Source organism: Eretmochelys imbricata, chromosome 11 (assembly GCF_965152235.1).
Source record: "Eretmochelys imbricata isolate rEreImb1 chromosome 11, rEreImb1.hap1, whole genome shotgun sequence".
Lineage (NCBI taxonomy): Eukaryota > Metazoa > Chordata > Testudines > Cheloniidae > Eretmochelys > Eretmochelys imbricata.
The window spans coordinates 2816931-2840207 of NC_135582.1; the positions used below are offsets into that span (position 1 = coordinate 2816931).

At 56.1% G+C, this 23277-nt stretch overlaps 2 protein-coding genes across 4 annotated transcripts in view; one reads left to right on the forward strand and one right to left on the reverse strand.

Annotated features, from left to right (window-relative positions):
• Positions 1–785: 785 nt before the first annotated feature.
• On the forward strand, positions 786–15883 carry VIL1 (villin 1). The gene is made up of 19 exons (XM_077829813.1): positions 786–860; positions 1175–1249; positions 1944–2140; positions 2915–3023; positions 3670–3780; positions 4471–4673; positions 5908–5986; positions 6499–6597; positions 7266–7419; positions 7693–7793; positions 8485–8622; positions 9498–9656; positions 10208–10387; positions 10713–10858; positions 11842–11986; positions 12613–12801; positions 13616–13684; positions 14105–14239; positions 15770–15883. Exons 1-19 carry the CDS (start codon positions 786–788, stop codon positions 15881–15883), a joined length of 2478 nt encoding a protein of 825 aa, XP_077685939.1.
• Positions 15884–18827: 2944 nt separating this feature from the next.
• Positions 18828–23277, reverse strand: part of USP37 (ubiquitin specific peptidase 37) — a 52785-nt gene continuing 48335 nt past the window's right edge. For all 3 annotated transcript variants that reach the window (XM_077829572.1, XM_077829573.1, XM_077829571.1), the window contains one exon: positions 18828–22875. In XM_077829572.1, the coding sequence (XP_077685698.1) occupies positions 22788–22875 (88 nt within the window). In that variant the 3' untranslated portion in view covers positions 18828–22787. The remainder of the gene's footprint in view (positions 22876–23277) is intronic.

Below are 23277 nucleotides of genomic sequence, written 5' to 3' on the forward strand. Positions count from 1 at the left end.
CACGGAGCGGCTCCCTGCTGGGGGCCATGCTTCAGAGCTTCCCTGCCCCCCCGCCCCCGGAAGCAGGCACTTCCCACGCAGGTGGCAGCCAACCCCTGGCATCTGGAGCACGTATGTTTATCAGCCTGGCTGGGCCCATTTGTCCCAGCAGCCGGGCCCCAGCTGGCAGAGAGCGCCCAGGGAAATCCGCTTTCCCACATGCCTCCCTGTGCCAGCTTGGCACCCACCCACGCGCCGCACCCCAGAGAGCTGTAAAACTCCCACTGCCCAGCGTGACATCTGCTCTCTGGGCTGAGCCTGGGGATTAAACCGGGCACCTCCAGAGCTAACAGCACGAGCCACCGCAGCCTGAGCTGCAGAGCCCGGGCCTGGCCTGGGCACAGATAATGCACAAGGGCACGGCCACTGCCCCTGCCCCAGAGCTGCCCGTCTGGCACCTTCCACCACAGCCCCCTGGCCCAGACAACTCCTCTCAGCCGTGGCGCTGCCCTTCCCCATGCCGTGCTGCCCCCCGGGCGCAGGGACTTGCTGGCACATGTACCAGGGGTCCCCTCTCCCCGACCACCAGGGGGAACGGGGCACCGCACCAGAACCGGCTCTGGAAATGAGCCCCTGCCCAGCCGGGCCCAGCTCCGGTGCCTTGGCGCGTGGGGTGCACACGGATTCCCCCCGCGAGGCTCCAGGCAGGGGCTCGGCTCAGCGTCTCCCTGTCATTAATGGGTGCTAATGAGGGTGTCACCAATGCTGCCTCTCCCCCGTGCCAGGCCCCCGCCGCACCGCCCACCATGACGGAACTCACCGCCAAAGTCACCAAGACGCTGAACAGAACCACGCCTGGTCTGCAGATCTGGAGAATCGAGGTGGGTGGTGGGACCCGGTGATGGGGGGGGGCCCAGCCGGGGATGGGGCTCCTGGCTCTCTGCATCCATCAGTGCCTGGGACTGAGAGCCACCGGCATGGCCTCGCCCACTAACATCCTGGCGACGCGGCCTCACCCCAGACTCGGCAGCCGCCGGGGGAGGTCAGGCTGCCTGCAGGGGCGGTGGGGTTAACCAGCCGCAGATTGCGAGCTCAGGCCAGTGGCACCAGGGTACCTGGGCCAACCCCGCGAGCCTGGTTCCCCGGGGGGAGGCCCCCTCCGGCCTCAGCTCCGGGCGTTTCCTTCTCTTTCCAGAAAATGGAGATGGTGCCGGTGCCTCCCAAAAGCTATGGAAACTTCTACGAAGGGGACTGCTACGTGGTGCTCGTGGTACGGGCTTTGCGACGGGCCTGGGATGGAGCCGGGGGCGGGGGCAATGGGGCGCCCTCCTGGGCCGGGTGGGTGGCAAGCTGGGCCGTGGGGCACCCTGCTGCCTTGCCCTGTGGGGGGAGGGGGGACGGCGTGGGGCAGGGTTGCTTAGCACCCGGCAGTGTGTGCGTGACAGCAAGTGGGGACGTGCGCTCGGGTGACCGGGTGTGCAAGCCGGGGTGTGCACCCCAGCCCGGGCAAGTGAGCTGAAGGGGGAATAGGCTGTAATATTTTTAGGAGGCCTTGTTTGTGCCTCAGTCCGGACAGCCGGGCGCCAATCCCACCCAGGAGTGCAAACAGGCACCCGCCACCCTCTGGGGAGCAAGGCCGTATAGGGGAAACTGAGGCACACATGGGCCTCTTCAAACTATTACAGAATATGCCCGCTTCATCACAATGCCAGGGGAGGGGAGGGGAGGGGAGGGGAGGGCTGGGCGGGTGCCTGTGCTCTGTGCAGGCTGGAGCGAGCGGGTGGCAGCATCTAAATAGGAGCGTGCCAGTCCGGGCCTGCGTCCGGCTGCCGGGGCTGCCGCGCTGAGCGGCTCCTCCCGGTTAGCTGACGGCAGGATCCCAGCCCAGGCCGGGCCGTCGGACCCAGACCCCGGAACGGGCGCGGAGCTGCGCCTGCCGCTAGCCCAATGTCCTCTGGCCACAGACGCAAAAGACCGGGAACAGCTTCAGTTACGACATCCACTACTGGCTGGGCCAGGAGTCCTCGCAGGACGAGCAGGGGGCGGCTGCCATCTACACCACGCAGATGGACGAGCACCTGGGCGGAGTGGCCGTGCAGCACCGCGAGGTCCAGGGCCACGAGAGCAACATCTTCAAGGGCCACTTCAAACAGGGACTCATGTACGTCGGGGCTGGGGAGGCGGATCCACTTGGGGCGGGGGGGGCATAACGCCCCCCAACCCGCACCAATAGCGCGTGTGACCCTGTCGCCCCCTTGGGGCCGTTCCCGGGAACTCCAACAGCCTGCTCCTGAGCCGCAGCAGGAGGGGGCAGGCGCTCTCGGTCCCGGGTTCGATCCCCGCCCTCGGCCCTGGTGCGGGTGCATGGCCACGGGAGGGCTCTTTGGATCCGGACCCTGCTGTCTGGGCCCAGGCTGGATCCACAACCCGCCCAGGGTAAAGGGACCCGCCAGCTAGCCCCTGCCCCGTGGGAGGGACTCGGAACCCCTGAGCGGTCCCAGGAAGGCAGGCCTGGCAGGCGACGGCCAGGCTGGGGGGCCGTCCCCGCCACATAAGCAAAGGCCCCCGCAGCTCAGCTCTCCTGGAGAACAGCAGGTTTCTGTTCCCAGAAGCTAAAGGACTCAGTTTCCTCAGGGACGGAGACTCGCTGGGACAGGAGCTCAGGCACTGAGAGGCAGCAGGGTCTAGTGGCTCCAGCAGGGGCAGAGGAGGCAGGACTCCTGGGTTCTAACCCCCGCTCCCCTGCCCCCCACTCTCTGGGCGATGGGGGCATGTCCCTGACCAGCCCCCGAATGGGGAGAGCGATCCTGAAAAAGCTGCCTTCTGGGGGGAGGGAAAGTTTAACCCCTTCGTGTCTGCAAAGCCCTGGGCAGACTGGGGGGCCGGCTGCAGGGCCCCAGGGCTCCCCACTCTGACCCGGCCTTCCCCCCCACAGCTATAAGAAGGGTGGCGTCGCCTCGGGGATGAAGCACGTGGAGACCAACACGTACAACGTGCAACGGCTGCTGCACGTGAAGGGCAAGAAGAACGTGGTGGCTGGAGAGGTGGGTGATGGTGGGGGAGGGTGGCTGGCACAAGCCCCGGAACCCCCAGTCCAAGCGCGGCCGCAAATTGGCTCGGGGCTTAAACCCAGCTCCTCGGGCCCTTTGCCAAAAGCCAGTCAGGGCAGCGTACACACGCGGTTCTCCTTCACTTCCTGTCCTAAACATTTGCACTGAGCCGCGGTGCGTCGTTAGCAGCCGCACCCCACCCCAGAGGTGGCCGCATTTCCGCACTGGGCAGGTAATTCCTGCGCCGCGTTGCTGTGTGTCTGTTGGAGGGCTGCTGCGCCCCACCCCAGAGGCAGCTGCGTTTGATTGGTGAGGGATGCTGTGGCCATAACGCAAATGAAGCTAATGAAATTCATTGTAATGGGGGAGCTGAGGCCTGAGAGGTTCATGTCAGGGTGAGCCTGCTCAGGAGCTGTAAGCACTGGGACACGGTATGTGAAATGCTGCCTTCTGCAAGGGGGGACTCAGAATTGCATTGCTGTGTGTCATAGGCCCTGTACTGCCACCAGCTGGTGGGGATTCACTTTTAACTCCCATCCCAGGGAGAACCCTTTGGCGCTAGAGAACCCAGGAATTCTGCCTCCAGCCCTGTGCTTTACACCCTTGTTCCCCCACTGACCTGGCTGCCCTTCTCCTGCAGGTGGAGATGAGCTGGAACAGCTTCAACCAGGGGGATGTTTTCCTGCTGGATCTGGGCAAGCTCATCATCCAGTGGAACGGGCCGGAGAGCAACCGCGCTGAGAGGCTGAAGGTAGCATGGCAGCATCCCAGCTCGGAGGGGCCAGAACACCCCCCTGCCCCCCGCCCCGGGGGCCTCTGTGAGCCTTGGGCAGCCTCTGCTGCTGGGGTCCTGTCATCCAGCCCTTACTGGTTACTGAGTGAGACCCCGTGGGGACGTGTCCCACTGGGGTCTCTCCAGTGGCCTCGCCTGCTGTCGCTGTTCGCTCAGCCCTCATCCTTCCCTGGGAGCCCCCCATCCCTGCAGTGTTCGGGGCTCAGCCCCTCATCTCTGCTCTCACCTGGGGGAGTGGGAGACCCAAACGCCCCCTCCGCAGAGGGAGAAGCTGGGACGGGACATGGATCAACTGTCCCTGCAAGTCCCCTTTGCATGGTGGGGAGCCCAAATGGGTTGGTCCCCCCCCAAGTCAGCCCCGCCCCAAGAGAGTGGGTCTCCCCTATGGCAGCGCTGGTGCCCCTCACTCCCGAGCCGCAACCCCCTATTAGCTCAGCCCTGCCCCCCGGAGCTCTGCCGGTGCCCCTCACTCCCAACCTGCAACCCCCTGCTAGCCCAGTCCTGGGCTCCTGCAACCGCTCTGTCCATGCCCCTCACCCCAGACCCACAGCCCCCTGTATTGTTCCATAAATCAGCTGCCCTGTGGCTGCTGCCCGGCCCGGGTTGCTCTCACATGTGACGCCAGCCCCACGGCCTGTTTTGGTGCAGGGCATGAACTTGGCCAAGGACATCCGAGACCGCGAGCGGGGCGGGCGTGCCGATGTGGGTGTGGTAGATGGCGAGGATGAGGCGGTCTGCCCAGAGCTGATGAAGATTCTCACCCACGTGCTGGGGGACCGGAAGGAGATCAAGCCAGCCATCCCCGACACCGTGGTGGACCAGAAGCTGAAAACCTCTCTCAAGCTCTACCAGTGAGTCACCCAGGGGAGGGGCCAATACGCAGAGCGTGGGGAGAAGGAAGCTGTCAGCCCCATCAGGAGAGGAGACCCCTGCCCAAGCAGGGCTTGTGTGATCTCCCCCCAGGACTCTCCCATGCCCTGGAGTGCCCACACTGCATCTTATCTAAGGCTAAAAAGGGCTTCAGGCCCATCAATCCACACCCCAAAGTACTAGCTGTATAGCAGCTTCCTGCAGCAGTGAGTTCCTCCAGTTAATTGCAATGCATTTCCGTTCTCCCTTCTCCCTATTACCTTCTTCGTGCCCTGTAGCTCCCCGCGGTGCTTGCATCATGAAATACTCCTCCTACAGAGACAGCAAGAACAGCTACGGAGCAGAATCCCTCCGGGGCTAGTCAGAGCGGTGTCAGGTGAAGTCAGTTTTAAAGTCAGTAGCTCAGCCGGCTTTGCTCTCTGGAGAGCTGTGGCTAGGGTTAAACCTCTCTCCAGCTGTCGCTGCTGTGAAAGGTGAACTCAGGAACCAGCCTGTTTCTCACATGTGCCTGTTTCACCCTTTTCAGCCAACGTGCGCACAGCTCCCATGAAACGTTGCTCTTCCCTGGTTCTTGAATTCTCTGGTGGAACCTGCTTTTTCGTAATCCGCATTCCTCTGAGGTAGAAAACATGCATCAGACAGAGCCAGATCCCTTTCAGCATCATCTTTGTGACCATCTGCAGGGAAGTCCAGGGAGTTAGAGATCTGCTCTGCCTGCTTCCCCACAGCATAAATGAAAGGAGATCCCTGCACATCACCGGGGGGTCTGTGGAGTCTGCAATGCGAAATCTCTATTTCCACGCTGTCCATTGTGAGGGTTTGTCTCTGGGGCACGGAACTGGGGCATGGTGATGAGATTCTGCCACCTTCGTTGCTTTGTTCCTTTTGGTTGCAACCTTTGTGGCTGTTTTCCTTCTGTTTCTGTCTTCTGTTTACTCCTGACACCATGTCATGAACTTCTGTAGCTTGCTTAGATACACCAGCTGTGTTCATCGTAAGGACTTTTAAGACTGTCCCAGTTATGGCTGAGGTTAGAGTTAAAGAAGTATTTCGCACAGAGCCCCACTGAGTGGCTGAATTGTGCCATACAGTTTACCATCCCAGTCCAGGTTCGCAGCGTCTAAAGGGGCAGTGCCCTCTTAGCCCCGTGCCATGCGTGCCCTGCTCAGTGCGCTGGGCCATGGCTGAGCTGGGGTTGTGTCTGGTTTCTCGCAGCGTCTCCGATGCGGAGGGGAACCTGGTGATCCAAGAGGTCGCCACCCGCCCCCTGACCCAAGATCTGCTGCAGCACGAGGTATGTGGCCCCTGCGGGAGGCTCCCAAGGGGTTTCCTCTGACTCCCCGCTGAGCTCCTAGGAGCCGGGCGCACAGACGACAGGGCCCTGGATGAGGGTCGCTCCGCAGCAGATTCATGAGCAGGGCCCAGTGTGGGTCTTTAACCCCCGGGCCCTGCGGGAGGGATGGTTCAGCTACCTATGCTGCCCCCTCTCCCATCAGCTGGCATCCCCTCGCTGATCTCTGTGCCTGGCCCCGCTGGCCGGTCTCTCCAGCTCTCCCGCCACGCCAGTATTTGAGCAGAGCGGTCCCTGCCAAGGAGGACGGGGAGGGTCCGACGGGCTAGGAGGGATGCCTCCATCCCTTTGCCCACTTGACACCTCCGTCGGGCAGTCCCACGTGCCCAGGGCGGCCCGCTGGGAGCTGAGCCAGCAGAGGGGACCCACGGCTATGGGATCCTGACCCACTGAGCCCACCAGTTGCTGGTGGTGCAGGGGGGCTCCAGCCTGACCCCTCTCCCCCGACCCCCCAGGACTGCTACATTCTCGACCAGGGTGGCCTGACCATCTACGTCTGGAAAGGCAGGAACTCCAGCAAGCAGGAGAAGCAGCAGGCCGTGAGCAGAGCCCTGGTGAGTGGCAGGGGCTGGGATGGAGAGAGACCCTGTGCCCCGCGCACCCCTGGGTGGGGCTGCATGTTCCCCGGTGTGACCTCACGGTGCCCCCTGCTGTCTGTCAGCCCTGTGGAAATTAACCCCTGGGGGTCTGGACAGCTCCTGTGCTGTGGATTAGAGGCTGGGAAACCCCCGAGAGGACACAGCGCCCCCTACAGGTGATTCTCACCTAGCTGCGTCAGCCCTGGGGGATTGGGGTGTGTCAGTGGGTGGGGCCCTGAGCTGCCCGCCTGGGCCCTGCCTCTCTTTGCTCCACTGTCACACCCAGTGTAACGGCCCTTCTGTTAGTGGAGTCACTCCTGATTCACACCAGCACAGGTGACAGGCCCCCAGAGCTCTGCGTCGAACCTGCCGTGCGACAGAGCCTGGTGTTACACACACACACTCTGCTTTGTACCTGCCGTCGTGGGGACCCGGGCGGAGACCCAGGAGTGTTTGGGGGGGGCTGTTAAAAGGCTGCCCCCGTCAGGGAGCGGGCACCACTCTCCCTGCAGCGCCCCAGGCTCTCCGATAGCCCGGTGCACCGATGGCTGGACGAGGGGCTGGAGAGGGGACGCCCTCTCTCTGCTGCTCCCCCAGCACTTTTGTGGCTCCCCCCCCCACCCACTGGGTGCTGGCTCTTGCAGGGGTTCATCAAAGCCAAGAACTACCCGCCCAGCACCCCCGTGCAGACCGAGAATGACAGGGCCGAGTCGGCCATGTTCAAGCAGCTCTTCCAGAAATGGACCGTCAACAACCAGACCAGCGGCCTGGGCAAGACCCACACCCGGGGCAAAGTGGGTAAGAGCCGGAGGCCTGGGCACTAGCGGGTCAGGGCCTGGCACCAGGAAGCGGCAGAGTGGCCCAAGCCAGCCCCTTGTTCCCACGCAGGGGGTGGGGGCCGAGGAAGGGTCCTGTGGCAGCCACACCAAATTCTGGTGCGGAAGGGGGCAGGGCTCAGCTCTGGGGGGCTGCTGGGTGTCCCTCGATACCACCTCCCCGAGCTGCGAGTGGACTGGTCCTGCTGGGCCTGACCCCTTCCCCCCAGCCTCAGTGCCCGTCGTTCTCCCCCAGCCAAAGTGGAGCAGGTCAAGTTCGACGCCACCACCATGCACGCCAAGCCCGAGGTGGCCGCGCAGCAGAAGATGGTGGACGACGGCTCCGGGGAGGTCGAGGTAAAGAACAGGCCGCCGGCCGTAGGCCTGGCCAACAGCGGGGATCGAACCGGGGACCCGGCAGCCGCTGCGAAGCCAGGCTCAGGGACTGGGGCTGTCACAGCCCCGGCTCCTGTGTGGCTCAACCCAGAGGGAGACACGGGGGCTCCCCACACCTGCTGGGTACATGGGCTCCCCCATGTGACCAGTGGGACCCCCGAGCTTGGGGCACAGCTGTCCGGTGGGCGTTGACAGGGTCAGCAGAGCGAGGTGCCGTGCGGGGAGGAGTGGGAGGCCCCGGGGCCATGCTGAAGGCCAGACCAGCCAGTGCGCGGCTGAGCAGAGCCGGTGCCGATGGCAGGAGGCTCACAGACCCAGCCCAGCTCCGTGATGGGGCACCATGCGGCCCGTCGTTAGCAGGCCTGGCTGGCGCTGCTGGCATGGAGCAGGGCCACGCGGCATGGGCCCCCTGCCCAGGCTGGCGCATCCTCCAGGTGTCACATGGAGACTGAGACGTTGGCCCTCCAGATCCCTAGCCTCTGGGCTCTGCCCCCCAGCACCCCCACGGCAGGGGACGCTGGCAGCTCCTGATGCCCCCAGCCCTTGGACTCTGCCCCCCCAGCATCCCCGCGGCCCTGCTGCAAAGTGCTGGCCGGGGGCGGGTGTGGGGTGGTAGGAGCCAGCCCCCGGCTCATTCCCAGCTCCCCGGCAGGTCTGGCGCATTGAGGACCTGGAGCTGGCGCCGGTGGACAAGCACTGGCTGGGCCATTTCTACGGGGGCGACTGTTACCTTATCCTCTACAAGTACCTGGTCAACAACAAGCTGCATTACATCATCTACATCTGGCAGGTGCGTGGGCCCCCCGCTGCCCCAGCCTGCGGGGTGGGATCCCGTCTCCGACGGGCTCAGGGCCAGGGTCATCCCAGACCCCCCGGCTGAGATCCCAGCTCCAGCGGGGGCCAGGGCCAGCAGGCGTGGGATGACCCCTCCCCCCGTCACGAATCCCGGCCCGTGTGTAACAGGCAGAGATCGGCTCTCGCACCGATGCCAGGTGTTAATCTCCCTGCCAGAAATCATGTCGTCACTGACCAGGCTACCTGCTCGTGTTACCCACGGACGAGTCCAGTCTCATCTCTCGTCTTCAGCACCCTCCTGTGGCAGAGAGTTCCGCAGGCCGATCACGCGCTGGGTGTAAACACCTTGGCTTCGTTTTGAATTTGCCCCATTTCAGCCTCACGTAACGTCTCCTTGTTCCCGTGTTGTAACCACGGGGCCAGAGCTGATGCACCCTGGGCCAGCCCTTCCCCCAGAGCGCTCTGCAGTCACGACGCAACATCCCAGAGCAGGGGGTGGGAGTGAGGTCACAACACAGGGGGGTTCCCTCTACCCGGTCAGTTAATGCTAGCCAATGGCCACTCTGGGCTGGTTTGCATCTTCCACATGCCACTCAGATCCTAACCAGGCCGTTAATTTGCTGCAGGGTGGGGGTTTATCGTCATTTCCCAGATGGGGAAACTGAGGCCCGACCTCACTCTCCAAGGTGCCGACTCCCCTGACTTTCGGGATTGCGTGATTCTCCCAGGGCTGGGTCAGTGTTGGCGCTGGGGTTGGAGCACCGGCTGCCCAGCCCTGGGCCCGGTGCTCCTGCGGCTGGGGGTCCCAGGGGTTGCGTGGCCCCGATCCCCACTCTGAGCCCCTCTCCTCCGTCCCTCACCCTTGCCTAGGGCCGCCATGCCAGCAAGGATGAGATCACTGCCTCGGCCTACCAGGCCGTCGCCCTGGACCAGCAGTACAGCAATGCGGCCGTGCAGGTGCGGGTGCCCATGGGCAAGGAGCCTGCCCACCTCATGGCCATCTTCAAGGGCAAGATGGTGGTGTACGCGGTGAGTGCCAGGGATGGGGGCGGGGGGAGGTCCCTGCGCCATCACCCCTGACCTGCCACTCGGGGCTCTGCCGAGGGTGCTGGGGCTGCGCCGGGCACTGCCCACCTGCCTGCACTAGTCCAGCCCCTGGGAGACAGCTCTGCTCCCCCCCAGCCACGGAGCCCAGAGCCCCAGGCAAGCGGGCATGCGGGCCGCGCTGTCCCCTCTCTGCCAACGAGGAAACCAAGGCACGGGGAGAAAGCACTTGCTTGAGGCTGCTCCGCAAGCCAGGGGGGCAGAGGCGAGGCAAACCCCCGGCCTCAGGCACTGGCTGGAAGGTGGGGCTTGGGCTGAAATGGGCAAGCTGATCCGTGGGGCTGGAGCCGCGGTGGGCTCCCCCAGGCTGTTACAACCGGCCCACGAGCTGCGTTCATGGGTGGCAAAGGGGCTCCTAGCCTTAGGTCCGTGCTATAGTGGACCCCATTCCCCCGCCCCGTCAGGGCCGCAGAGTGAGGGTGGAGGCCGGTTTGACGTCTTCTCTCCTCCCCCCCCCCCCCGACGCTGTACCCCAGGGCGGCACCTCGCGGGCTGGCAGCATGGAGCCGGTGCCGTCCACCCGCCTCTTCCACGTGCACGGCACCAACGAGTACAACACCAAGGCCATCGAGGTGCCCCCGCGCGCCTGCTCCCTCAACTCCAACGACGTCTTGGTGCTGAAGACGCAGGCCTGCTGCTACCTCTGGTACGGGAAGGTGGGTATGGTGCTCGGGAGCCTCTGGCTGGGGGCCGGAGAACCTGAGCCAGCGGCGAGATGCTCGGGGCAGAGAAGTATTCTCCCTGGCCTGGGGGAGGCCTGGAGCCACCTTCGTTGTAGGGTCCCCCAGACACCTGGCTGGTCCACCCTGGAGGGGTCCCGCCCCCTGCTGCCATCCCACCGGGATCCCATCTCGCTCCCCTGCCAGCGGGGAGGATGGCGCTGAGGACGGGCTGGACCCATGGCGGGTTCTCGGCGCTGCACTGGGAGGCCGCGCGGACCCTCTGGGGGGTCCTGACCGATTGCGCTCTGGTTCCCCGCAGGGCTGCAGCGGGGACGAGCGGGAGATGGCGAAGACCGTGGCCGACCTCATCGCCAAAACAGAGAAGCTGGTAATAGCCGAGGGCCAGGAGCCGGACAACTTCTGGGTGGCCCTGGGTGGGAAATCCCAGTATGCCAACAGCAAGCGGTAAGGGCTGCGCACCGCTGGGACCCATCAGGCACGGAGCGCAGGGCCATCCCCCTGGCAAGTTTTGTCCGTGACTCTGCCATCCCCAGCCAGAAGGTTCCTGCCCCGCAGAGCTCTGGGGAGGGATTGAGCTGTAGTAGGGTTAGGGTTCGAGACACTATTATAATAAACTTGAGGAGAACCATGAGAACGGCCCCTAGCTCGTGTTTAGCTCTTCCCAGCAGCAGGTCCCAACGCGCTTCACCACGGAGGTCAACGTCAGTGCCATCACCCCCATGTTACAGATGGGGAAACCGAGTCCCTGAAGCAGCTTGCCCAAGGTCACCCCATGGCTGAGCCAGGCGTAAATCCCAGTATGGTGCTCTATCCCCTGGGCAGCAGAGCCTCAGGAGGAGGAAGGGCAAGTGGCTGACCTCATTGAAGCAGTCATGACCTGGCTGGGTTGGTCACCGCCTCCACCCCCCGAGAGCACCGTGAACCGGAGGGGAGCAGTGGGTTTGGCTGCAGGCCGGCCATCGCGCTACCTTCTAGGTTAGGGTGGTGGCATCTCAAGAACACGAGTTGCCACCTCTCTGCAACGTGCCGGGCGGGTCTCTGGTCCCACGGGCACATCCCAGCCCAGGCGCCGGGGACTAAGGGCCGGGTCGCCAGCACCGCTCCGAGGTGTGCTGGACGTAGGACCGACACGCAGCAGCCTGGTATGACATCCCTGGGGGGCAACACGAGGCTGTTGCCTGCCAAGGTCAAAATCCAAGTGTGGGGGGAACCTTGAGCCAGAGGAAATAGGATCATGGCCAGAGCCAAATATTCCTCCATCTGAGAAAGCCCTTTGGCTGCCGTTGCGTGTTGGCCCGGGGTAGTTCTCCAGGTGGGCAGCCCCTGCACCTGTTGGCCCCCAGGGGTCAAGCAGCTGGATGTCGAGCTGGAGCCAAGGGCCAGGCTGGGTTCTCTAGTTCTGACCCTCCTTCCCCCCTTGTTCACAGACTGCAAGAGGAGACCTTGTCGATAACGCCCCGCCTCTTCGAATGCTCCAATCAGACCGGCACGTTCATTGCCACGGAGATCACCGATTTTATCCAGGATGACCTGGAGGATGACGACATCTTCCTGCTGGACACCTGGGACCAGGTAGGGTGGGGCTGGGATGGGGCCTGAGACAGGGCCAGGGGTCTTACAAGGTAATGTGGGGAGCCTTCAGCCCCACTGTCTCCCCCAGGGAGTCTGTATTTTGGTCCCCCTAGCACAGACAAGGGAGCCGAAAGACGTCTCTCCCCCACAACCATGCAGCAAGTCACTGGCAAGCCAGGCTTAGAATTGGGAATCTACCAACCCCTCACGTCTTCCTCCGGGCCGCATTGGCCGCCCAGAGCCAGAATTCCTGGCTGCTGGCCCCCTGCTTTCAGCCCCAGGTCCGTCCGTCCGTCCTCTCCTGGAATCATAGACTATCAGGGTTGGAAGGGACCTCAGGAGGTATCTAGTCCAAAGCAGGACCAATCCCCAATTTTTGCCCCAGATCCCTAAATGGCCCCCTCAAGGATTGAACTCACAACCCTGGGTTTAGCAGGCCAATGCTCAAACCACTGAGCTATCCCTCCCCCCCCAAGAGACCAAGCGCCAGGGAACGCGGCCCACCACCGGCCCAGGAATGGGCTAGTTGGGGCTTTCCCATGTTAGCGGATGGCGAGGGGGCGGTGTGGGAAGCCGCTGGCCTGGGGCCTCCTGGCATTGTCACGGAGGGGCTGTTTCTCGCGCAGGTGTTCTTCTGGATTGGGGAGCACGCAAACGAGACGGAGAAGGCGGCGGCTGCCGTGATGGCGCAGGAGTACCTGAGAACTCACCCCAGCGGGCGCGACCCCGACACACCCATCATCGTGGTGAAACAAGGCTACGAGCCCCCAACTTTCACGGGCTGGTTCCTGGCCTGGGACCCCCTGAAGTGGAGCGTGAGTGGCTGTGCAGGGCTTGCCCGTTTCCCTTGCCACTGGCAGGAGACGTGGGCACAGGCAGGGAACCGTGGGGCATAAAGGCTACATCATCCTTCAGATTTAACCACCTGGGCATCCAGAGACTAACTGGGTAGCCCTGATGCCCTCTTAATCCACAGGCCGGTGGGAAGCTCCCACACAACTAGCCTCTGCCCAGGGAGATCTTGGGCAGACCAGTCTGGGGCCTCTAGCAAGACCCCAGGGAATGGGGCGGGTGGGTGGCAGAAGTTCTGGGGCGCAGACACCCGTTCCCCGGGAACCAGCTGGCTGGCCCCACAAAAGGCTCCGTCTCCCATTGCCAACTACCCAAGACAGCCAGTCCCTGGTGCCCGTCGCTTAACGACCCCCAGCACAATCCCCGACCTCCAGCCTAAGGACTGGTGCCACTGACTCCCAGACACTTCCCCCCGTGTTTGCAGCAAACGTCGCTACCCAACTGGTCCCTGGGGGGGGGGGGGGGTGTGCCCCTTTGGCAGGGCTCCTGCACCTTTCCCTGCATCCCAACGATCTCCCCAGATCCCCCTCTGGTGAGATATACTCAGAACTGCTGGGGAGGGGAAGGCCCAGGGCTGTACGGAGACAATGGGACCGAGGCCCAGCCAGGCCCGTGGCAGGGGGAGAGATTTGCAGCAACCAGACTGGTTCTGTCCCAGGGCCTGCCCAGCTTGACTTCAGTAACCCAGACGCAGCCGTTCCAAAGCCAGCCAGCTCTGCTCTCCCCCCATGCCTGCCTCTGGCCCCTCCCAGCTCAGATCTGGCTTCTCTCCTGCAGGACAGGAAATCCTACGAGGAGCTGAAAGCCGAGCTGGGAGAGGACAGCAAGTTCAGCCAGCTGACCACCGTGAGTATCTTGGGGAAAAGCAGCCTGGCTGCAGGACAGTGCGAGGAAATGGCCATTGGTGCTGAGCTGCCCGCGATGCTATGCACACCCGCTGGTCGTGGCTATTGAGGGATGCAAAAGCTCCCAGGCTTCCCCCTCCCACACCAGCCAGGACCCGGCTCAGTCAGGAATCGGCATGATTTCTGGTTTGCCCACACCTGGCAGCACAGCCCCAGGCAGCAATCTTCCCCCTGCGGCGGGGTGTGGGGTTCCAGGGCCTGAGATGTGCAGGTCAGACTAGAGGTCAGAGTCCCTGGAGGACAAAGGGTCAGGACGGCAGCAATGAGACGCGGTGGGTACTTTGGCAAAGGCTGGCACACAGCACAGGGTGGGGGCTTCACCCGGCGATGGCTCCATGTGACTCTCCGACCCCCTCTCCAGGAAATCACAAGCCAAGAGGTTTTCACTGCCAACACCACCTTGAACTCGGCAACCACCCAGACCTTCCCCCTAGAGTTGCTGGTGAACAAGTCCTTGGATGAGCTGCCCACAGGAGTGGACCCTAGCAGGAAAGAGGTGAGAAAGGGGGTGTGTGTGTGAAATCAGGGCATGGCCCACGGCAAAAGCTGCAGCTGTCCCTGCCCTGTGGTGCAGGTGGGCTTTTAGGGTCCGAGCCTGCCCCAGCGACAGAAGAATTTCCTTGGGCCCTGGGGGAATAAAGAGCAGCTCCTTAGCCAGCCAGCTAAGCACAGATCTGAGCCCCGTCCCAGGGCCAGCTCCGTGGTGAGTGGAGATACACTGGGGAGTAAGGAATTTAATACCCAGCGTGCGAGTTCAAGGGTGATGATGTTCCAGGGGCCCAGGGGTCAACCCCAGCTCCTAGTTTGGTCTGGAGGAGGGAGGGTGCTTAGCTAAGGGGCTGTGTTAATTATTTGGGACCAGTCTTGCTCGAGGGTGAGCGGCTCAATGGGGTTAATTTTGTTGTGTGCGTTGTCACATCAAGGATAGCTGGCCTGCTAAACCCAGGGTTGTCAGTTCAATCCTTGATGGGGCCATTTAGTGATCTGGGGCAAAAGTTGGGGACTGGTTCTGCTTTGAGCAGGGGGTTGGACTAGATGATCTCCTGAGGTCCTTTCCAACCTTGATATTCTATGATAAATATTGTCCAAGCACCTAGAGCCACAGTGTAAAAAATGGGCCTCCAGGGGGCGCACCGCGTCCACCGCGGTACCAGCCCCGCGTAGAGCAATTTGGAGATGCAGAGGGTGGGCTGCCGCAGGGGATTTAGTTCCTTTGCAGAGGGGGGAGCATTTTGTCCCCTGCTGGTTGCAGAGGAGCACGAGCTGGCCCAGTAGAATTACCCAAGTGTGAAGCATCCTCAGGGAGCATCCTCAGCGGGAGTTTTAACAGAAGGAAACAAGCCGCCTTGTGCCACCGGCTCCGAGCCAGCCTCCTGCAGGCTTCCCCCGGCACAGGGAGGTTCAGTTGCAACGCCTGCTGAAAGGCAGCCCGCAGAGCCGTGAGCGGAGTTGAGGAGGGAGTGTAAGCAGTTCTGAATGCCCACAGCACGGGCAGTATCCTGAAAGTAGCGACTCGGGCCCGGGCCCGATGCTTTCTCCAGCGCTGACCTGCTGCAGTCATTGGAGTGTCTGGGAGCTGGGACGTGCAGGGTAGGAGTGCCAGGAGCAAGCAGCTGTGCTCCGTTTTGAGACACCAGCGTACAGGGCTAGGGCCTTCTGTCGAAATGGAAAGGGAGTAACTCCAGCTGATGGCCTCGTGTTCCAGTCCCCGGGGAGACTTGCAAAGGTCTAGGATAATCAGCTGCTTCACTGGTGGCCCAGGTCATCCTCCAATGGCTCATGCCTCCCTCAGCTCTTGCCATCTACATGTCAGATCTGGAGCTCTCTGCTGGCAGCTGGATACCAGCCTGGAGAGCGATGGTAGCCCAGGGCATTACCTCAAAGCCCCAGGTCTGACTTCCGTCTCAATTCCTGCTACCCAGCAAAGCCAGAGGGCCAGGAGGTTGTAGCTCATCAGGACGGCCCTGTCCTCAGGGCTGCAGTTTACACCACCACCACCTCATCCGAGCCCCTCTGCCTCCCTCAGGAGCACCTGTCCAGTGATGATTTCGAAATGGTCTTCGGCATGCCCCAGAACGCCTTTGCTGCACTGCCCGTGTGGAAGCAACAGAAGCTGAAGAAGGAAAAAGGCCTCTTCTAAGCAGAGCTGCAGTGAGATTTGGCCTGAGATGTATTTGGTTTAGTATTAAGAAAGTAAAATTAAAGCTAATTCAGAGAACGGGGCTGTGCACTTGACCCTGCTTAGGTGACAGCTAACCATTCCTCCCCATTGTGATTTTTTGGGCAGGGAAAACACTGAACTCCCACTAGGCTAAAATCTTTACTTTCCAAGCTACCCAACTGGTTGGGTTGGTTTGACAGCTATAATTTGTGTGCTGGGATCTTGCCTTAAATGGTGTGGCTGTGGGAAGGACTGGTGAGTGGTGACCAGGCTCTCAAGTAGCACGGCTCCTTCACCCTGGCTTATTTTGTTTGTTCTCCAACCTCCACCCAGGATTGTGCTGAGGCCGCACACAAGGGAGAAACAACAGAGGTGGGAATCAGAAACCTCTGACCTGTAATTCCAGCACCACCACTGACCTGCTGTACAGCCGTGGGGATGTCACAGCACATCTCTGCCTCAGTTTTCCCATCTGTAAGGCGGGGATACTTACATTCCCTAGTCAGTGGTTTGAGGTTCCAAGTAATGTGTTGCTCTGTGGTATTAGAATGATCTTCAGTCTTTCTAGATGTCAGATCTTTGCAAAGCAAATGGTTTACATTTTCACATGTCCTGGTACCTCACTCCTAAAGATAAAGTATACAGCCCACTACTGCAGCCTCCATTAGCTGTTAAGCCTTCATGAAAAGTATTATGCAAATATTTGTGATGCTGAAGGTAAAGGTTCCAGCCACAGCAGGGAGTGACATTTTAAAAATCCATATGCCATACACTTTACTGAAGCACAGTGCAAACTTTAATGACCTTGACCATGTTTGTCGTATTTGTATTACCATGGCACCTGCAGGCCCCGATCAGGGCCCCATTGTGCTAGGGGCTGTACAAACACATAGAAAGTCTGCCCCAGTCTAAGGCAGGATACACTTTGTGGGAGAAAAAGGTGACAGGTAGGTCAGTCTCTACATTAGCTCTAACTGATGTAACATCTTCCAGGGCAGTGGTTCTCAACCAAGGCTACGCGTCCTTCTGGGGACTATGCAGAAGTCTCTCGGGTACATCAGCTTAAGTAGGTATTTGACTAGTTTTACAACAGGCTACATAAAAAACACTAGCAAAGTCAGTACAAACTAAAATTTAATCCAGACAGAACGAGCAAGTAACCAAATTGTCAGTAATAGTGTGGCTGTGACACTTTCGTATTTTTATGTCTGATTTTGTAAGTAGTTTTTAAGTGAGGTGAAAATTTGGGGATACACAAGACAAATCAGACTCCTGAAAGGGGGACAGTCGTCTAGAAAGGTTGAGAGCCACTGGCCTAGGGATGCAGGACCTATTTGCTACAGCAGATGTTGCCAACTGTATCACAATTGGCATGGTTTTTTATTAATACAATTCCCTCCCACTCAGTACTGAGATGTGACAATAAAGTTTCCCTTGTGACTTCATTTTGGATTTAAACTCTGATCTCCAAGGCGAAAAGCAAATCCCTTAGCCAGAAAGCCTCACTTGTTAGTGCAGTGGGAGAAGGGAACGTGGGCTTGTGAGGGGAGTAAGTACTGGAATAGCAGGGATTCTTATTAACCACGGACAGAGCTTGGAGCTGCACAGACTAGACGCTCTTGTCCAAAGCGGGCTACAACTGAAATAAATGCACATCTCGACTGACAGACAAGAGAAGAGCCTACATATGCTCTGCAGAGCTGCTTTCACTAGCACTTAAGGTCACTAAAAAAAAAATGCATAAAATAAAAAGTTACTGAGCATAAAAGTGGCCAGACTGGGTCAGACCAAAAGTCCATCCAGCCCAGTGTCCTGTCTGCCGACAGTGGCCAGTGCCGGGTGCCCCAGAGGGTATGAACAGAACAGTCAATCATCAAGTGATCCATCCCCTGTCACCCATTTCTAGCTTCTGGCAAACAGAGGCTAGGGACACCATCCCTGCCCATCCTGGCTGATAGCCATTGGTAGACCTATCCTCCATGAACTTACCTCGTTTTTTTTTTTTTTTTTAAACCCTTTTATAGTCTTGGCCTTCACAACATCCTCTGGCAAGGAGTTCCACAGGCTGACTGTGTTGTGTGAAATACTTCCTTTTGTTTGTTTTAAACCTGCTGCCTATTAATTTCATTGGGTGACCCCTAGTTCTTGTGTTATGAGGAGTAAATAACACATCCCTATTTACTTTCTCCACACCAGTCATGATTTTATAGACCTCTACCATATCCCCCGCATGTCGTCTCTTTTCCAAGCTGAAAAGTCCCAATTTTATTAAATTTCTCCTCCTACAGCAGCCATTCCATACCCCTAATCATTTTTGTTGCCCTTTTCTGAACCTTTTCCAATTCCAATATATCTTTTTTGACATGTGGTGACCACATCTGCACGTATTCAAGAGTGGGCGTACCATGGATTTATATAGAGGCAATATGATATTTTCTGTCTTATTATCTATCCCTTTTGCCATTCCCAACATTGTTTGCTTTTTTGACTGCTGCTGCACACTGAGTAGATGTTTTCAGAGAACTGTCCACGATGACTCCAAGATCTCTCTCGAGTGGTAACAGCTAATTTAGACCCCATCATTTGATACGTATAGTTGGGATTATGTTTTCCACTGTTCATTACTTTGCATTTATTATCAACATTGAATTTCATCTGCCATTTTGTTGCCCAGTCACCCACTTTTGAGAGATCCCTTTGTAGCTCTTCGCAATCTGCCTGGGACTTAACTATCTTGAGTAGTTTTATATCAATGGAACAGAGCCGCACTCTTCTACAGAGCAAACTAGTTTCTTCTTCACTAAAGGTACAGTACAGGCCCCCAACGTAAGCAGAGTGGAGTCAAGTGCTCAACTATCCACATCTATATGAGTCTACAGAAAACTCCATCTTTGTGGAAATAAGATTCAAACCCATCAGAGGGTTAATAAAGAGGTTTTAATTTCACAAAAATCTATCTACACATCATTTAAAAAGGAAAAAACAAGAGCAAAACTGTAAAGAATACCGAGGAACAGATCTGCTAAAACACAGAGAAAGTGCTGCTCCACATCAACTTTGTAAAGAATCAAAAGTCACTCAATGCAGAATCTAACCCAGTCACGTGGCATCCATCCTGGCTGCTCTCAAACACACACACCTGGAACCCCCTCTCCCCCCCCCAGTTTTTCAAGAATAATTATGTAGTCAGGAGGCACGTAAGATCTCCGGTGGGATGGGGAATACTGACAGCAGAGTGCAAAGGATACATAACCCCTTTTTATTCTCTCTCTTTGGCAGTTGATTACAATCTTAGATTAAATCAGTTAAAAAGTGACCCAGTTAGTTCTTTCTAGCCACGCACAACTCCCCCCCGCCCCAAACCAAAGAATTCTTCACGGGCATCTAAAACCTTTTGTGAATTTAAATAAGAAGTTAACACTGGATAATCAACTGCTTCTCCCATTGGCTGCAGTGCAAACAGCATCTGCTAATCTTTCCAGTACATCAGATACAGCACACACAGAAAAGGAAGTAGAGGACACTCCAAATCAGGCCATTTACACCATGATGCAGACAGGGCTGGGGAGGCAATCAGCCAAGGTTAGATACATCAGAACGCTCTCCTCCCAATTATTAAATCCTCGTATTATAGACTGAAGCTTTAATTAGGAAGCTAGTACCTGCATTTTGTTGTTGTTCTTTTGCACATCCCAGTACAACAGTCCTCTATGTGGACTCAGTCACATACAGCAATATCTGGGACAAAAATTCCAGTTCATTTACATAAACATTTATACATTTATCATAAAAAGTAGCCAAATACAGTGAAGGAGTAACTCAAGAACAAGTTAGAGCAGACATCCGATGATGGGGTGGAAGAAAGAATGACATTAGTGTTTTCTTTTGTTTTTTATATGCTGAAGCACACTCAGACCAAACTAAACTGGCTCTCAGGTTCTTTTGAAACTGACAACTCTGTATATTTCAGGAAATGTCAAAGAGTGTTTTATAACATGCACTCTCTAGAAACCCTTTCTAATTAATAGGATACATAGTTCAGACCAACAGCACTCCACTATCTCCCAGAAAGACCACCTCTCATTAGCAGGTCTCACTACTATTAACATGGCCATTTTAATAAAGGCATTAAGGGTTTGTAGGATATTTAAATGATTTCCTTTCCAAGATATCTGATGCTAAAATCCCTTGCATGTGCTGGCTTTTATTTGGTTTGTGTCTGTCCTACATATAATCCAATATGGTTGTAAAGGTTGCACAGAGCTAAGCTCTACTGAATTTCAAAGTTATTGCAAAAATACAAGTAGTATTGAATGTGAAAGCTAATTAGGTATAACACAGAATGCTGGGAACACATACTCCCCCCGATTCTGAATGAACTAGCCATGCTGTGCAAAACCCCCAAAGCATATATTTATACATACACCCCTTGACAAGGTACAGATTTCCTTCCTCACTACCACCCTGGAGCTGAGAGAAAGAATCCATCTTTAGACGGGGGATGTGGATGCGTACAGTGTTGGACTGACAACCAGCTCTGTTCAGGAAAAGGTTCACAGGGTCACTCAAGCTGCCATATGCCAAAAAAGTGAAAGACACATATATGTTCACTAGTTGTTACTAGCTATGCTAAGTGAGATCCTGGTTTTCACTAGAGGGACCATGAAATCTGGTTTCAAGCATCAGCTCTCTCAACTCTGGATCTACATCAAAGCTGGTTTTATACATTAATTAGGGTAACAACTAAAACTGGGCAATCTTGGTTTTCTATTATAAATGAACTGATTTGGAGTGCTGTGCCTCAACATGATAATTTGCTCCCCACCAAGCAATCAGCAGTGCTAACTCGCTGCTGCGAGAAGTACATTTGTTATTTAAAGCGCCATGGGTGCTGCTTTCAGCATGTAGGGAAAAGGGTGATGTTGGTTAAGATGAGGAAGGCAGCTTTGCTTTTATGACGGAAGAAATCTTTGCCACATTTTCATAGGTACGTGCCCTTATCAGTCAAAGAAAATTCCTACATTAAACTCCCCCCCCCGCACACACATTCCACTAACACATTCACTGTTGACAATACAAAATCATAATGATTTATAATAAATTAACATGTCATATACTACTGGTGCTGCACCTTATGAGGTAAAAGCTTTGTCCTGTTTGTGACAGAAGTTTAATGCTTAGGCCAGTTACTATGAGATCAACACAACCAATAAGATATTATCCAAGCCGTAACAAAACTCATTGAGATTCGCTTGGTACACAGACCAGAAGATCAGCCTTAACTTGACAAGATCTGTGGAGGAATTATTTTGCCTGCTGTCCTCTACAGCAATGGTTTGTCTACTTAGCTCTGGATGGATTATTCCTGAGAAACTTCTAATGGCAGTTTAAATACAAATATCTTTGCACTCTCTGTAACCAATTATTCAAATCACAAAATCCAAATTAGGGGTAGAAAAGTAACTGCTCCAATGATTAGCAACAATTTTTTTGCAATAAAAGTAAATACCAATTAAGGAAATACTTGCCCATATTAAATAAAAGACCATTTGAAGGTTCAAATAAAAATTAAATCACTGGATATTTTTGCCAAAGCCAGCTATAAAATGAGCGTCACATTACCAGGTACAATTAGGATAATAAAATGTAACAGTTCTGCCCTGTAATATCTTATGTTAACACTCAAAATGGGTTTTCAAAAGCTTCTAAACTGATTTAGTTTATTCCAGTTGAGCAGCCCATATTCCTAAAAAAACAACAGGCAGCTAGAATAAAAACATCTATGTCTCTGTGTGATTCCTGGGCTTTGTAGGGACAATGTGAAATTATGGATCGGTCTAACTGCTAAAAGAATTTTTCAGACTTTCCACTTGAGGATGACAGAGACAAACATTTGTGCCTGCAGACCCTGAAGAGTTAATGCTAGAATGCTCTTTTTCCGATGTGTGAGGTAAAAAGAAGAGCTGTTAGTTCACTTCCTTTTACTGCTCAGCACTGGCGCTGCTTCCCTGGAAGAGAATCTGCCAATAGGCCAAAGCTTACCTTCCACCCCACTAGCTGCTTCTGTCAGAGTCAAAACAAGGCAGCCCAACGTGATGTAAAGTCAGTGAGAAATAGACATACTGACAGAAAGATGTAAACTGCAATATGCAATGACACTATGAAGAAGATGCAGTTAGAAAGGATAAAATTTTTAAATGAAAGAAATATAATCTCATTTCTAAACAAAGACAAAAATGACCTGTACAAGATGACACAGTGGGGGTAGGGTATGCAATAAATTCCACAGCACCAGTAGTTTGTTTCCTGGAACGGCATGTAAATGGCAGAGCATTTACAACCTCATGAATGTCAAAACGCGTCAACTTGAATGATGTCAGCACACCTGTTAGCAGGACAGACTGGCAATAGCGTACTTGGTGATCTAGGGTTCCAGTGAATATTACTGACACCATACATGCCAGGTTGCAGGCTGTATTGCTTTAATTGCTCGTAGGGGAAAAGTAGAATGCCACGTGATATGTAAATCCTCCCCATTCACATATCACAGTTAATGGACTTTAAAGTCAAGCCTCTTTTTGCACTATTGTTTCATCAGTTTATGAGCAGCTGTGGTCTTGTGGCTTGATGTAACTCTTTAAGGCTCCATGCTGACAAAAATATTTCTGGAACAATAAAAATCTCACCACAGGAGGAGTGCTTTGAGATGTCAAAGGTTTACAAGTATGGTTCAGGCCCAAGGTTTACATGCGTGGTTCTGCAAGTGAAGCATCTCATATGCCTTACTTTTTGTCTCGTTTTGGCCCTGAGCTGTTTGCTACTCCTGCGTGTCTTGCGCAAGTTCAGAATTCTCCATGCTCAGGAGAAACAAGGGATTTGCTCTTCACAGAGGCTGACGAACAGACCGCCCCACTTCCATGCTAAGCGGCTGCGTATTCTTTTCTGTTTCTAGTAACTCATCGAAGATTTCCCTAGAAAACATGAGAAGGGAGATTATGAAATCAGTGAGTGCAGAGCTGCTGCACAAGATGAAGACAGTCCTATGAGAAGGGAGAATGACACACAGGAAATGAGTGGTTTAATTTAAGCCTTGGAAATTTCAGAATTATAGATCCTACTAGTTAAGCCTAAAGAATTACATTTTGTCACCAAAGGTCTCTAAGCAGGGTTCCTGAAATTCTGAAGTCATTCAGAACCAGTTGGAAGCTGCAGTAAGATTTTTGCAACAAATTATAGCAAATCTAAGAGCGTGTTAAGCCTTGCAGGGAAGAGGGCAGCAAAAATAGAATAAATTAATGCTAGTAAAAGAGCTGGGGGGAATATGGGAATTTACAAATATATGACTATATGTCAGAGGAAAACATACACTAAGG

Excerpts from the sequence above, each read along its gene's own strand:
- VIL1 (XM_077829813.1), top strand. The coding sequence starts at position 786 with ATGACGGAACTCACCGCCAAAGTCACCAAGACGCTGAACAGAACCACG. Across the intron at positions 3,024-3,669 it reads AGAACGTGGTGGCTGGAGAG|GTGGAGATGAGCTGGAACAG; the intron begins GTGGGTGATGGT and ends CTTCTCCTGCAG. Across the intron at positions 3,781-4,470 it reads ACCGCGCTGAGAGGCTGAAG|GGCATGAACTTGGCCAAGGA; the intron begins GTAGCATGGCAG and ends GTTTTGGTGCAG.